The sequence below is a fragment of the Balaenoptera ricei genome, chromosome 20 (genome assembly GCF_028023285.1).
Source record: "Balaenoptera ricei isolate mBalRic1 chromosome 20, mBalRic1.hap2, whole genome shotgun sequence".
Classification (NCBI taxonomy): domain Eukaryota; kingdom Metazoa; phylum Chordata; class Mammalia; order Artiodactyla; family Balaenopteridae; genus Balaenoptera; species Balaenoptera ricei.
The window spans coordinates 12,676,445-12,692,242 of NC_082658.1; the positions used below are offsets into that span (position 1 = coordinate 12,676,445).

The 15,798-nt window shown below is 48.5% G+C and overlaps 1 protein-coding gene across 8 annotated transcripts in view; it reads right to left on the reverse strand.

Moving 5' to 3' along the window:
* CCDC57 (coiled-coil domain containing 57) overlaps nt 1–15,798 on the reverse strand; it is a 113,539-nt gene that overhangs the window by 62,405 nt on the left and 35,336 nt on the right. For 7 of the 8 annotated variants that reach the window (XM_059907706.1, XM_059907702.1, XM_059907703.1 and 4 more), the window contains 5 exons: nt 14,985–15,147; nt 14,451–14,585; nt 8,227–8,449; nt 7,417–7,569; nt 1,724–1,827 (listed from right to left, as the gene is read on the reverse strand). In XM_059907706.1, coding sequence (XP_059763689.1) covers nt 1,724–1,827; nt 7,417–7,569; nt 8,227–8,449; nt 14,451–14,585; nt 14,985–15,147 — 778 coding nt within the window. The remainder of the gene's footprint in view (nt 1–1,723; nt 1,828–7,416; nt 7,570–8,226; nt 8,450–14,450; nt 14,586–14,984; nt 15,148–15,798) is intronic. The other variant, XM_059907705.1, reaches the window with a different exon arrangement.

The following is a 15,798-nucleotide window of genomic DNA, read 5'->3' on the forward strand; positions in this document are numbered from 1 at the left end:
TGGGAAAGAAACGTCACAAGGCGACAGAGTGGCGTGACACCACCAGCACCAGCAGTAAGAACTGTGTTCCCAGGGACACTGTCAAGTCCATGAAAAGACAAGCTAGAGAATGGGAGAAAAAGTTTGCAAATCATATATCTGGGGGACTTCCCTGACGGTCCAGTGGTTAAGACTCTGTGCTTCCAATGCAGGGGGAGCGGGTTCGATCCCTGGTCTGGGAACTAAGATCCCACATGCTGCGGTGTGGCAAAAAAAAAAAAAAATCATATATCTGACAAAAGACTTGTATCCAGAACATACAAAGAACTCTGACAATTCAACAACAAGACAATAAACAACCCGATTAAAAATGGGCAGAGGATATTCATGGACATTTCTCCAAAGAAGACATACAAATGGCTGATAAGCACATGAAAACATGCTCAACATCATTTTTCATCAGGAAAATGCAAATCAAAACCACAGGTCAGGTCCACCTCACACCCACTAGAACGGCTAGAGTCAAAAAGACAGAAAAAGCAGTGGGTGCTGGTGGGGACGTGAGACACAGGGACCCTCGTGCACCTGCTGGGGGTGGAAAGTGTGCAGCTTCTGTGGAAACATTAGTGGTTCTCCAAAAAGTTAAATATAGAATTACCCTGTGACCCAGCAATTCTACTCCTTCATGCATACCCCGAAGAACTGAACCAGGGACTTGGACAGACCACATTCACGGCAGAATGTGTCCACCACATTCACAGCAGCCTAACAGTGGAAGCAACCCAAGTGTCCAGCAGATGAATGGGTACACTAAATACTGGGATACTCTCCAGTTATCAAGAGGAAAGAAGTTCTGACACCTGCTACAACATGGATGAACGTTGAGGACATTATGCTGAGTGAAATGAGCCAGTCACAGAAGGACAAGTACTGCGTGATTCCACTGATATGAGGCTCCCCGAGGACTCAGGCCCATAGAGACAGAAAGAGTAGAGTTTACCAGGGGCTGGGGGTGGGGAACAGGGAGTTAGTGTTTAACGCGGACAGAGTTTCTGTTCAAATGATGAAAGAGTTCTGGGAACAGACCCTGGTGATGGTTACACAATACTGTGAATATACTTAACGTCACTGAATTGTACACGCAAAAATGGTAAACTTTGTTATGTATATTTTACCAGAATTTAATAAAAAACACTAAAAAAAAAAAAAAAGAGATGTCATGAATTAATAGCAATAAAGCACAGTTTGTGATACCAGCACCATCATGCCAGGGTGGAACTGCACTGGAGTTTGCCCAGCTGTCCTGCCTCCCCAGGAAAGAGTGGGTCGGCCGAGCACCTGGTGACAACCCGTCCCCCAGGAAGGCAGGGCCAGGGGACTGAAAGGGTCGGCACTGGCCAAGGCATCTAGAGTCACAGATAGCGATGACGAGCACATGTTCTTGCCACAGCTTGGTGCCTGGGTTTAACACGGGTCCCGGGACTCGCCCAGCACGTCCTGGGAGGGCAGAGACGGGGCCCTGCGCATCGACGGCCAGCACTGCCCCTCCTGCCCTGGACTCTCCTCTCTCATCTACCAGGTCCTCACTGCATGCCTTCTAGGGACACACGAGAGGTGAACCAGCTGCTCCTCACCACCACCCCTTCCTCGCAGGGGTCACAGCAGGTTCCTGGGGTTCAGTGCCACCCCAGGAGTGCCTTCAGTCAGAAGACCTACACAGTCTAGCATCAGAGGGCGGCCATACCTTCTGTCTGAGCTGTGCCACCAGGAAGCTCAGGAGATGTGCCCTGTCTCCAAGCCTCCTGAGCGCCAGTCCCGTGGATGGACCATCGACCGGCACAGCTCCTCCTGCAGAGAGAGTGATTTTTGTCAGACTCACATCTCCTAAAGCCCTGGGAACTTCCAACTGCCTGTCCTCCCTTTGAGGAGATGGACATCTGAGGCGTCCAGGGCAGAGGTGTGTTCTTCTCTGCCCTCCCCTAAGGATGCCTACTGTCACTGCTGGTCTACTGTGACGTTAAGATGTTCTAAAGCTGAGTGGATGCAGCTGGGTGCTCCTAAAGACTGAGATGAGCTGCACACGAAGAACAGTCCTTATGTCAAGAAAGCAGGAGTCTTCGTGGAAAAAAAATCCAACCTTACCAGCTAGTGTCTGGTAGAGGCCAACCTGTGTAGCCTCCTAGTCGTTTGGCTGGGAATTAAGAAAATGTTCACGAATCCACAGGTCAAAGAAGAAATCACAATGGACATTAGAAATTACTTTGAACTGAATTATCATAAAAGCACTGCTTATCAAAACTTAAGGAATGCATCTAATGCTGTCCTTTCAAAAGTATTTACAGACATACAAGCGTATTTAGAAAAGAAGGATGAAAGATAAATGAACTGAACATCCATTTCAAAAATGAGGGAAAAAAAGCAAATAAAGTAGAAGGAAGGACAGAACAAAGTCAGTATTAGATGCTGAGGAAACAGAAAACAACGTGCAATAGAGGGTGAACAAGACCAGAGGAGGTTCTTTGACAAAGTTAAGTCCCTGGTGAGATTAAGCAGGAAAAACGGACAGAGACAATATAGCAAATGGAAAGGCTGTTACTTTAGATCCTGGGGGCTGTGAAAACTTGTGGAGAATACACTCCCATAAGCAACTTTATGCCAAATTTTTGAAAATTTAAATGAAATAGACAATTTTCTAGCAAATTATAACATCAAAAAATGACACAGAAAAAGGAAAATCTAGATAGTCCTTTAACTGTGAAAAAAAACCTGAACTAAAAATTTAAAACTTTCCCACAAGGAAAACTCTATGCCCAGGTGGTTTCAAAGTTGAAGTCTATCAATTGGTTAAGGAAAAATTAACATAAGTCTAATATAAACTTTTTCAGAAAACAGAGAGATAGTGAACCATCTTCCAACTTACTTATGAGGCCAGAATAATCCTGATTACAAAACCTGACGTGAACATCAAGAGGAAGGAAAATTATAGGCCAATCTTACCCATAACATAAATGTGATAATTCTCAATAAAATATTAGCAAAAGAATATATCACATGTTGAGTTTATTCCAGAAATGCAGGGTTGGTTTAACATTCAAAAACCAATTTAAGCTTCTCATTCTGAACAAAATGAGTGTGTGCATTCCACCCCACTCCTCTCCCTGATTACAGCTGAGAGCCCTGGACACCACACACCAAGCCAGATGAGGAGATTCTGAACAGGGAGGAAAAGCAGGCAGAGAGGCTGGGGACCTTGGGAATCAAAGGATGATCCACAGTGAGTTCCTGGAGTTTTTTCCTTCCTGTATTTCCCAACTTTGGTGCTGGAGCAGCCATGACTCAGAGACACCACTGAGCTCAAACCAGGAACCAAGGCCCAGGAAAAGGGAGACCCACACAGTTGCTGGTAAAACAGAAGCAGAATTAAAACAGACTCAATGACAATCAGGATTTCATGACACGACACTCAAAATGTCCATGACAGAATCCAAAATTACTCATTATATCAACAACAAGGAAAATCTCACCTTGAATGGAAAAAGACAACAACAAGATGACAGATTAAAGCGACTCCAATAGGCAATCTGATACACTCTCAAAACAAATGAATATTGGAAGTTTCAGCAAAGGGATAAAAAATACAAAGAAAAACAAAATGGAAATTTTAGAACTGAAACCATAATAAAAATCTCACTGTATGGGCTCTATAGGAGAATGGAGACAACAGAAGAAAGAACTGGTGAACTTGAAGATATAATAGAAATTCTCCAATCTGAACAATAGAGAAAACAGATTGGAAACAGACAGACAGACAGAGCCTCAGTGACCTGTGGGAGAATAACAAAAGATCTTAACACTCTTGCCATTGGAGTCCCAAAAGGAAAAACAGTGTGGAGCTGAAAAAAATACTTGAAGAAATAATGGTTGAAAACTTCTCAAATTTGGCAAAAGACACACCTTCAGATTCAATGTCAAAAGGATAAGCCAAGGAAATCTATGCACAGACCATCATAATCAGATTTCTGAAACTAAAGACAAACTCTGAAAGCAGGCAGAGAGAAATGATTCACAGGTGATGGACTGCTCATCAGAAATGATCATCTGATTTCTCACCAGAAGAAAATGGTATATTTTAAGTGCTGAAAGCAAAGAACTGTCAACTCATAATTTTATACCAGTGAATATACTCTTCAGGGATGAAGGTGAGATAAAGACAACTCGGATGAAGAAAAACCAAGAGTTTGTCACCAGCAGTCTTGCTGTAAAGGAACTGCTGAAGGAAGTGCTTCAGACAGAAGGAACCTGGAATCAAGAGTCATGGAAAGGGGAAGGATCTGGGAAAAGAATGGACCATACCTTTCCTCCTGAGTTTTTAAAATTATGTTTGACAGTTGAAAGCAAAAACGAGGATCCTGTCTGATGTCGCTCTCGATGTACAGAGGGGTGGTATTTGCGACAATAAAGGGGGTGATGGGGCCTGACTGGTGGTGAGATCCCCACATTCCACTTGAAATTGCAGTGTTGACACGAGTTGACTGTGGTAAGTAAGGATATTGTAATCCCTAGAGCAAACACTAGAAAAAGTACCCAGATACCCTGAAAAACTAGATTAAAGTGGAACACTAAAAAATGTTCAAGTAACCCAGTGGAGGCAGGAAAGAGGAAACCGACGGATAGAAAACAAATGAAATGGCAGGCTTGGCTCCTGACACAGCAACAATTACATCAAGTGCAAACACTCTAAACCCATCGGCTAAAGTATCACAAGATGGATTTCAAAACTGCCTAGCTACATGCTGCCTACAAGAAATTCACTTCAAATGCAATGATGGAGGTGGGTTAAAAGAAAATGGACGATAAAGATATACATGCAAACGCCAATCAGAAGAAAGCAGGACTGGGACTTCCCTGGTGGTCCAGTGGTTAAGACTCTGTGCTTCCAATGCAGGGGGCTAGGGTTCTATCCTTGGTCAGGGAACTAAGACCCCACATGCTGCGCAGCATGGCCAAAAAAAAAAAAAAAAAAAAAGAAGAAGAAAACTGGACTGGCTGAATTAGCATCAGACAGTAGACTTGAGAGGAAAGAAAACTACCAGGATGAAGAGGAACACCACATAATGATATACAGGTGAATTCACCAAGAAAACATAAATGTACATACACTGAACAACAAAGCTTCAAAATACATTAAGCAAAAACTGATAGAATCATGACAAAAACATACAGATTTGTATTACCATAGGAATAGGAAGAAACCTTCTTAATCTGACAAAAAAAAAGTAAATATTAAACTTTAAAGTGTTGAAAGTTTTTCTCTGGGATCAGGAAGAAAGCCAGCTATGATCAATATCATACTAGAGATTCCACTCAGGGGAAATAATACAAGAGAAAAAAGTAAAAGCTATCAGCACTGGAAAAGATAAAAATAAAACGTCCACTATTTGGGACAAGATGACTAGGTAGGCAGAGCGTCCTGCCTGCCCTTTCCTTTCCTTCCTGAACAATGGACCCCATAAACGATCAGATGGGTGGTGGCAGGAGGTTACCCTCTGTGGGCGATCTGCCTGGGGGCTGGCAGCCCAGCAGGCGAGGGTGTCAGGGTGGAGGGCAGCCTGGTTCGGCTGTCAGAGCCCGGGAGGGCCTGGGTAAAAGGGTGGGGCCTCCACGTGGGGAAAGGCCTCCGTGCTAGGGAGGCTGCTCACACCCAGGAACTGGATAGAAGAAGTAATGTACTGAGGAGGTCGGGAGCCAGGCTTCTCGTTGTCGGAAAAGGAAGTTAAGAGTAATGAAAGTGGAAACCAGAACAAGCCTGTGATCCTGGACCAACCACAGAGGAACAGACTGACGGATAAGTTTGTCTTAAATTAAGACCTTCCAATGCCTCAGGAGATGGATCCAAAAAAATATTGCTAAGATTTATGGCAGGGCTTCCCCGGCGGCGCAGTGGTTGAGAATCTGCCTGCCAATGCAGGGGACACGGGTTTGAGCCCTGGTCTGGGAGGATCCCACATGCCACGGAGCTACTAGGCCCGTGAGCCGCAACTACTGAGCCTGCGCGTCTGGAGCCTGTGCTCCGCAACAAGAGAGGCCGCGATAGTGAGAGGCCCGTGCACTGCGATGAAGAGTGGCCCCCACTTGCCGCAGCTGGAGAAAGCCCTCGCACAGAAACGAAGACCCAACACAGCCAAAAATTAAAAATTAATTAATTAATTAATTAATTTTAAAAAATAGTTGCTTATTTATTAAAAAAAAGATTTATGGCAGGGTGTTCTGCCTATGTTTTCTTCTAGGACTTTTATGATTTCTGGTCTCACATTTAGGTCTCTAATCTATTTTGAGTTTATTGCTGTATACGGTGTTAGGGAGTGTTCTAATTTCATTCTTTTACATGTAGCCATCCGGTTTTCCCAGCACCACTTATTATTATTATTTTTTTTTTAATAATGAATTGGCAGTTCTAGGCCTAGGTCTTTTTTTAATTTATTATTTTATTTATTTATGGCTGTGTTTGGTCTTCGTTTTTGTGCGAGGGCTTTCTCTAGTTGTGGCAAGCGGGGGCCACTCTTCATCGCGGTGCGCGGGCCTATCACTATCGCGGCCTCTCTTGTTGCGGAGCACAGGCTCCAGACGCGCAGGCTCAGTAGTTGCGGCTCACGGGCCCAGTTGCTCCGCAGCATGTGGGATCTTCCCAGACCAGGGTGCGAACCCATGTCCCCTGCATTGGCAGGCAGGCTCTCAACCACTGCGCCACCAGGGAAGCCCCCCCAGCACCACTTATTGAAGAGGCTGTCCTTTCTCCATTGTATATTCTTGCCTCCTTGGTCACAAAATGAAATTTTGTCATTTGCAACAACATGGATGGACCAGGAGGGCATTATGCTAAGTGAAAGAAGTCAGACAGAGAAAGACAAATACTGTATAACACTTATATGTGGAATCCAAAAAATACAACAAACTAGTGAATATAACAAAAAAAGAAACAGACTCACAGATACAGAGAACAAACGAGTAGTTACCAGTGGGGAGAGGGAAGGGGCAAGGGGCAAGATAGGGGTGGGGGATTAAGAAGTACAAACTATTATGTATAAAATAAATAAGATTCAAGGATATATTGTACAGGAGATGGCCAACTGTGCTGTGTCAGCAGGAACCAGAGCAACGGCTCTCACGACTGCTACTGGGAGAGGAAATGGTGTGAATAGCCTGGAGACAGTCTGACCATCAACCAAAACATACTGCAGCTCAAAAGAAGCCAGACAAGAGTACACACGTGTAATTCCACTTATATGAAAACTCAGCCACAGGGTGAGGAGTCAGGACAGTGGCTGGCTCAGGAGGAGGACAAGGGGCTCCGGGGGTGGCACATTTGCAACAGCTCCTCGGGCTGTGTCACTGGACAGTCACTGGGCAGAGCACACGACACGACACAAGGATTCTCACCGGTGGTGTCTGTGGAGGCCAGGACACTGGGTTGAACGCCAGCACAGGACGAGGTCGTCTTCGAAGGATCTAACACATCTTCTAGTTGTTCCTCCAATGTTTTAAATTTATGCTTTAGAGTTCGCATTTCTGCTTCAAGGGCCAGAACATAATCTTCCAAAAAACCCAGTAAACACACAGGCACATGCGTTTACACTCTCACCCTTTATCTACCACCCCCGCCCTCCCCTGCCCGACCCTCATGACTGTCCCGTGCTGTCTGTGTGATACCCTCCCCTCCAGAGACCAGCTCGCCATGCTCTCCGAGGGGGCCCCACGATCAGGAGCAAACACTCAACCTCCTTCAGTCCTGCAACCCTTGACGCACAGACACAACCATCTCATCCTGAGTGCAGCCGTCTCAGGCGCTGCCCCTCCACTCGCCACCCCTCGAGACCCTGCTCCAAATAGCATGGGGCTGGGCGACCTTCGGGGCTTGGTTGCCCCCCTGAGGAAGGGCCTGCTCCCCTAGCCCCACCTGCCCACTCCAGGAGAGCACAACGCCAACCCAGCCCCTGGTCCAAGTCTGGCTCTGGTTTTTAAGTGTGTCGAGTGTGTATCCTTCACTTTTTCCCTCCACTTACCAATAAAAAGTTTTTATTGTATATAAAATATTTGACTTAAGATCCCTTCCCTTGGAGGAAAAGCAGCTGTCACATTTTGAAGTAATCTATCAAAGGGGATGTTCATTTATAAGACTCCAAGTGAAGCCTATTTTGGACCCAGTAGAGGTGGCTCCTCATCCTCCCTCTCCCCCTCCCCCTCACTCACCAGGTACAGCTGAATCAGCAGCTGCCTTTGGGTCAGGCTGGTTTGTTTGTGAGGTCTCCCCTCCTAACTGGGCAGAAGGAAGAATCTGATCGCTTAGAGTTTCCATTTCTTTCCTCATCTGTGCAATAACATTTCGCAAGCTTGTGTTCTGCTCTTGTAGCTGCTGGATCACAGTAGATGGAAAACTTTTACTTGTTTCTTCTTCTTGATGCCTTAGAAGCATCTGTCAAATACGGAAAAAAAAAAAAAAAAGAAAAAGAAAGAAGAGAAAATGGTCACAGCCAAGAACCAATGATTCCCTTGTGCACTGAGGCTGGCTGCATCTGCGTCCACCTGCCCCCCCGTCCCTGCTCCCCGTCATCTGTCCTGGAGGTGGGTAATGTTGACAGAAGTATGAAAAAACTTTTTCTTCTGTGTTTCATAAAGACAAGACCACTGTTTTTCAAAGATAACTTTTATTGAGTAATTTGGGGACCCTTCCTTTTTAGTCAGAAACCCATCATTCACCCATTAGAGTGGCAGTTATAAAAAAGACAGACGGTAACAAGTGTTGCTGAGGATGTGGAGAAAATGGAATCCTTGTGCACTGTAAAAGGTAAAGGAACGCAGTGGCTTGTAAATGTAAAATGGTGCAGCTGCTGTGGAAAACAGTCTGGCTGTTCCTCAACAAAGTAAACACAGAGCTATTATACGACCCAGCAATTCCACTCCTAGGTATAGACCTAAGAGAAATGAAAACATACATACACACAGAAACCTGTACACATGTTTGGAGCAGCATTATTCATAGTAGCCAAAATGGAAATACTCAAATGTCTACCAACAGATGATGGATAAACAAAGGGTAACACTGTGAAACATTACTCAGCCATAAAAAGGAACGATGTTCTGACACATGCTACAACAGCGAAGGACCATGAAGACATCATGCTAAGTGGCAGTCAAGGACTTTAAAGCAGTTCCCATAAATGTACTCCAGGATTTAAAAAAAAAAATGAACATAAAAAGAAAAATGGAAGATATCAAAAAAGAACCAAATAGCATCTACAGAGATGGAAAATATACTGTCTGAAGGAAAAATTCACTGGCTAGGATGGGATTAAGAGCAGATCAGACACTACAGGAGAAAAGATGAGGGAACATAAACACATAGCAGTAGAAAGTATTCAAACTCAAGCACAGAGTGAAAGAAACCAAAAAGAACAAATAACAACAGAGCTCTAGTGACCTCGGAATAATGTGAAGCAGATGCACACTAACCCAGATCATTGTGGGGGACAGAAAAGGATTCAGAACTTGTTGGCAAAAAAATTTCCAATTTGATGAAAACATAAGTCCACAGATCCAAGAAGTTCAAGAAACCTGAAACAAGATAAACACAAAAAAAGTCACACCAAAGAGCACATCATGGTCAAATTGCTAAAAAACAATGATAAAGAAAACCTCTTAAAAGTGACCAGAGGAAAAAAAGACACATTATGTTCCTGCAGAAGAACAAATACAAGAAACTGACAACTTCTCATGAGAACCAATGAAATCTAGAAGACAATGGAACTATATGCAGAAAGAAAAAAAAACCTGTCACCCTGAGTGAAAATCTCCTTTGAAAATGATGGCAAGAGAGACTTCTGCCTTTGACCATGAGGGATTTGCTGCTACGGGACTTGCCCTCTGGCTGTAAACAACTAGAAAACCAGGCAAATTCTATGAAACCACTGTCTTCAGACACTGCCTGTACAGAACTGGGTGCCAGAGAAGAGGGGACAGAGGAAGGGAGCCTGTGGTTTGCCTAGTTCTCTGTGTCTGGGCCCAGCACAACCCAGCCCTCTGTGGATGTTTGCTTGCAGAAAGCACCCGGCTCCTCTCCTCCACGGCTGCCCCATCAGCACACTAACCTCCAAATGGGCAGGAAGGAAGGTCCTCCCCTAGGAAGCAGCACATGCTTACTCCCCACTCAAGGCCTAGGTCCCATCCCGACACTTTCTGACTTTCCGACTGGTTGCTGGATCCTGCTTACCAGCAAAGCAAACCAGCCGGGCTCGCGAGGACCTTTGACCAGTCCTGCTGAGAGAGACCAAGACTATGTGAACACAACGCGAGCTTCTAACAAGTTCAGAGACGCACAAACATGCCCATGCAGCATTACAAGAATCTGTGCAAATGATCCCAATGGCCATTAGTGAGAGAACGATGAAGTAAACCATGGCATGGTCATACAATAAAGTACACAACCATTTAAGTTGCATTTTTGAAGAATTTTATTTTTGATTTATTCTCTTTTTGGCTGCGTTGGGTCTTTGCTGCTGCATGCAGGCTTTCTCTAGTTGTGGTGAGCGGCGGCTACTCTTCGTCATGGTGTGTGGGTTTCTCATTGCAGTGGCTTCTCTTGTTGCAGAGCATGGGCTCTAGGTTCGTGGGCTTCAGTAGTTGCAGCACGTGGGCTCAGTAGTTGCAGCACACAGGCCCTAGAGCACGCGGGCTTCAGTAGTTGTGGCGTGTGGGCTCTAAGTGTGCAGGCTTCAGTAGTTGTGGCACGTGGGCTCAGTAGTTGCGGCTCAGGACTCTAGAACGCAGGTTCAGTAGTTGTGGCGCACAGGCTTAGCTGCTGCGTGGCATGTGGGATCTTCCTGGACCAGGGCTCAAACCCGTGTCCCCTGCATTGGCAGGCAGATTCTTAACCACTGCGCCACCAGGGAAGTCCTACATTTTTGAAGAATTTTAATGATGTGAGAAATATTTATGGAAACTTTAAAAAAGAATTAACGTTATATAGCATGACCTGAGCTATATGAACACAGTATGGGCACAGGAACATACATGAGATATGGAGATACAGGTGGCTGGAAGGAAATACACTAAAACGCCTGAGTGTTGGACAGACACGATCTGTTCTCTTCTCTGTTCCAAGCGATGCTGGCTCACATCTGCAGAGCTCACATCCACCCGCAGTGGGCCAAGCGTTCACGGGGTACCCGTCACACAGATGAGGAAACAGAGACATGAGCTCTCGGGGGCCACCCGACCACACAAAGCCACACGCTGATGACAGACATGCACGCGGCCTCCACGGGTCTGACCCGGCCACAACGCTCAGCCCTGGCATTGAGCAAGCACATGACACACGCTGTCACCAACTTCCCACTAAGGCACCACAGGGGACCCAAGAGGTCCGGCCAAGGAGGAGTTGAGCTGGGGTGAACCTTGGGCCCACTTGACTCCAGAGAACACTGTGCTAAATTAAATTGTAAAATTTCTGCAGTGGCCACATATTACTTTTACTTTCAGAATGAAGCTATTCTGTTACTCACAGTTCCCAGCTTTTCAAGCCACCACTGGCTCTGCTATGCACCTGCTCTGTCTCCTTCCAGCCACTGCTCTGGCCCCACTGCTCCTGCTGCAAACACCCGACCTCCCTCTCTGTGCCCATTGGGACGTTTCCCACCTTCTCCGTGGCAGAGCCTCAGGCTGCTCCCACTCAGGCAGACAGCAGTGTGGTCGGGGCCGTGAGTGTGCAGCTGGCTGGTGCTACTCACATTCTCCCTCTGCCACCTGTGGGGCAGGGACCACTCCTCTCAGGTCCTCAGCTTCCTTGTCCTGAACAACAGGATCCACCTCAAAGCCGCAGTGCAGCCCAGCTGCAAGGCGAATCCTCTGTCCCTGCGGCCGTGGCTGCGTCTCTGCCCTGGTAGTGCCTGCCCGACGGTGGTGCCTTGGTCTCCGTGGGGTGATCACCACGGCTCTGCTGAGGCTCCGTGCTCGGAACTAGTACCAAGCGAGGGAGAAGATGTGGCCAAAGCCAAGAGCCTGCCCATCTGCACAGTGGAATCTGTGATGGGCTCATCACTCCCCAGGAAGCACAGTGTCTTGCTCCCTGGCAGCCTCTATTTCTGACTTCATTGTATGACAGATTCCCTCACTGCTCCTACCTTAGTGTTTGCCAAGGGCTCACCCCTGCAGAACTCAGCACCAACTGCTGTCCGCCCACACCTGCCGCTTTACCAGGTGGTCACATCCTTAACCTGTTCCCAGTATTAAGGCCCTGTAGGGGGAGCACAAGTGTTTTGCTATTATCTGCAGGATTCAAAAAACTTCATTCCATTGGGTCAGCCAGGAACTTGTGCAGCATTCTGCCCCACCCTGGGTCCTGGCTTGGAAGCCACATCTCTCTGTCAAGACCGCCACGCCAGCTCACATTCGCAGGTGCCTGGGATGCTGCTCTGCCGCGCCCCACTCGCTTTGTCTCCGGGGTCCCGTGGCCGGGCCCCTCTGTACAGGACAAAGGTGTGCATCTCCCCACTCTGCATGGGATGGGCGGGGCACTTGTTTCTGACCCCTAGACCATTTCTAAAGCCCCTGTTTACTTAACAAGGCAACCAGCCATGAGAGGCCTCCCTGACCAGCCGAGCTGGTGCTTGGAGACAAATGACTTCTTTTAATTGCCAGCCTGGGGGGAAAATACAACAAAGAAAAATTGGGGTGGGGGTTCATTGATAAAAAAAAAAAAGAGAGGCATTTGTTTTCTCTATGTGTCCTAGGGAAGGCACCCATGCAGAGACTAACTGCTGTGAGCCCCCAGGACCACAGGTGACTCTGGAGGCTGGGGTCGGCCCCACCTCTCCTCCTGGGAACATCGGTGCTCCCAAGCCTGACCACTGGCTGACGGTGAATCTCCCCGGGGGCTTGTTAACAGATGTGCCTTTCGGAGCTCAACCCCTAAGGCATCGGGCCTAGTAGGTCCTGCTGGGACTCAGAGGGATGTGTTTCGGAAGCTCCCGAGGTTTCTGAGGGTGGCCAGATTGGGGGCTGCGCAGTCACCTGTGCAGAGAGGACAGTCACTGCCCACATAGCATGGCTGGCAGGAGCCCACCTCCACCAGGTGAACGCTAGGTCAACCCAGCACCAACTGCGGGCAAGTGCCAGCCACAGAGGTCGCAGTGAGGCCCCAGGGCCGCCTTCCACCCACGGTGAGCACGAATCCTCCCAGCAAGGACACATGAGCTACAACCTGCACTCCCGACAGTCTGGCTGCACACACATAGGCACAAGCAGGGCCGGGTGGACGCCTGGAGACGCAGCTTGTGCCACGTCCATCCTCCCTCTGCAGGTGGACAGCTGGACAGGTGGGAAGAGGCCAGCACCCCTGGAAACATCCTAAGGATTTCAGTGGCTCCATTATCCTGGACGACCGGGTAAGTGACTTTCCACAAATGGACAGAGATCAACTACTGAAACAATGGGCCACTGAACCAGGAAGGTCATGTCTGAGACAGGCTCGGGCTAAGCTCTGCTGGTGCAGCTCTGGAAGGCACTTCTCCTTGCGGGTTGCCCAGATTTCATAGCAGCCCGGTGACAGGGCTTCCCTCCGGAGCCCTGGATGGACGGGGGACAAGGCAAGAGGCAAGGCAAGACATGGGCTGTATTCACTGTAATGCCAAACTCTAGGCATGCGCCAAGGGTCCCCCTCAGTGGAAGCAAATGCCCCCTCTGCAACTCTGAGTCAAATCCTGCCGCTTCCGGCTTCAGGTTTTACTGGCGCTAGTCCTTGGCACCCCTTGGCCTGCAGACACAAGGCTCCGCTCTCTGCCTCTGTCGTCACATGGCATTCCTCCTGTGTCTGTCTTCACGTGTGTGCTTTTCTAAGAACACCAGTCCTATTGGGTTAGGCCCACCCTGCTCCCAAGTGATGTCATCTTAACTAATTCCATCCATAAAGACTCTATTTCCAAGGAAGGTCCCATCCTGAGGCACTGAGACCGGAACATGCCTTTTGGGGCCACCATTCAACCCGCAGGCATCCCATAGTCAGTATCAGGCTCTGGCCAGTGCAAAGCAGTAAGGAAGTCTGTGCTTTATGAGAGGAACAGCCGTTGTCACATGTTGAATGGCTTACTCACCATGCGTGAAGAAGTGTGTTTGGGGATAAAGCTCTAACCTCTTGGTTCTTTGTGTTACTGTCTGCCACGGTGCAATATCTGAATTTGGGGGTTTTTGATATTTCAGATGCTGAAGATACAAAGATTGAGTGTAGACTCCCGTTAACTGGTTGAGGCTCAGCCTCACCCTTGTTTGTGCAAACAGTCATTTTAAAAGAAATAGGGCTGAAAAGACCTGCCTCCAGTGCTGGTTCTATTTGGCATATTTTCCCTCTGGCTGGGGGAGTGGGTGTCTCCAAGGGGCTTGGGAGGAAGAGCCGTGCGGAGGCTCAGCAGGAGGCGGCCCCTCACCTGCGCCTCCTCCTCAGGGTGGAGTCCGCGTGTCCCCAGCGCCTGCACAGCCTGGTCTCTCTCTCGGGTCACGGCCTTCAGCACCACCTCCTGGCCACACAGCACCCGCTCTGTCTCCTGCAGCTTGGCCGCAACCTGGGGAAGACACAGACTCAGTTCATCCTGGGAGGATTACAAGGAAGCAGTGCCACCTTCAGGGTCCAGACCAGCTCCCCATCCTGCTGGGAAGCAGACAGCAGACACTCGGGTGAGAAACCCCAGGAAATACGTGGCCATCAGAGCCGGCAGAGCACAGCAAGCGCTGATCCAGCTCCAGAGGCAGCTGCACTGGCCATTAGAGAAAGGCTATGGGCAGGGACTCATCTTATCACTTTAAGTCCTGTTGTTATAAATCAAACTGCTCAGTGAGGCTGAGTGTTTTCAAATGCAAAGGATAACTCGGTGAGGGCCCAAGCCGGGCTCCACGCACCGCAGTGGACGTTCCCAGCCCTTCCTTCTGCAGAAAGAAGTCAGACAGCCCTGGGGAGCAGAGACCTGGTCTCTGGCCGCGGTCAGGCCCTGAATCAAGTCCTCAGCCCGCTGGTACTGCTCCCGCTCGACACCCTCGCAGCGGCGCTGCCAGGCCAGCTCCAACTGCACCTTGTCACGCTCCAGGCTCTGCTCCCTCTCTACGGCCAGAGACAGCTGCTGCTTGTACCTGCGGGGGTGAAAACCACCAACTTGAACGTTTTCCTGAGGTCCCTTTGGGCTGTGACGTAGCTGAGGTGGGAGGCGCCCCTCCTGGGCCCCCAGGCCGGCCGTGTTCACGGGCTTGGCTTATACCTTCACACAGGCCCAGGTTCAGAGAGGAGCAGGCGGCAGGGTCTCCCAATACCGAGAAACCCAGCACTGTGGGAGAGGAGGTCAAACTCAGTAAGAGGAGACAGGAAGAAAGCCAGCAAACTCAAACAAGAAAATGGTTGCACTAGAGAAACGCGAGAGGGTTCACAGCAGAGCAGACACAGCTGGATAGTCAACAGTGAGCTGAAAGGTCAAACAGAACTCAGAAGACCAGCGTCCATCTACCAGGGGTTGGGAGAAATCAGAATGGAAGGAGGAAATAACCATGGAAATAGGAAGAAATCCACCATGGCTGGAGAGGGATGTGAGCCTTCTGCCTGAGAGCTTCCGAGTGCTGGACAGGAGGGGCTTCAGACGCCATGGGGAAGGTACAGACCACCGGCTGGGATGGAAGAAAAGTGCATGGGGGAGAGAACCGGACCCGCACAAGGCTTCTCGTCAGCCACGCAGAGCAACGCAGGGTGAAGATCGCTGGAAGGCCTCTCCCGCGGTGGGCAGGGCTGTGACC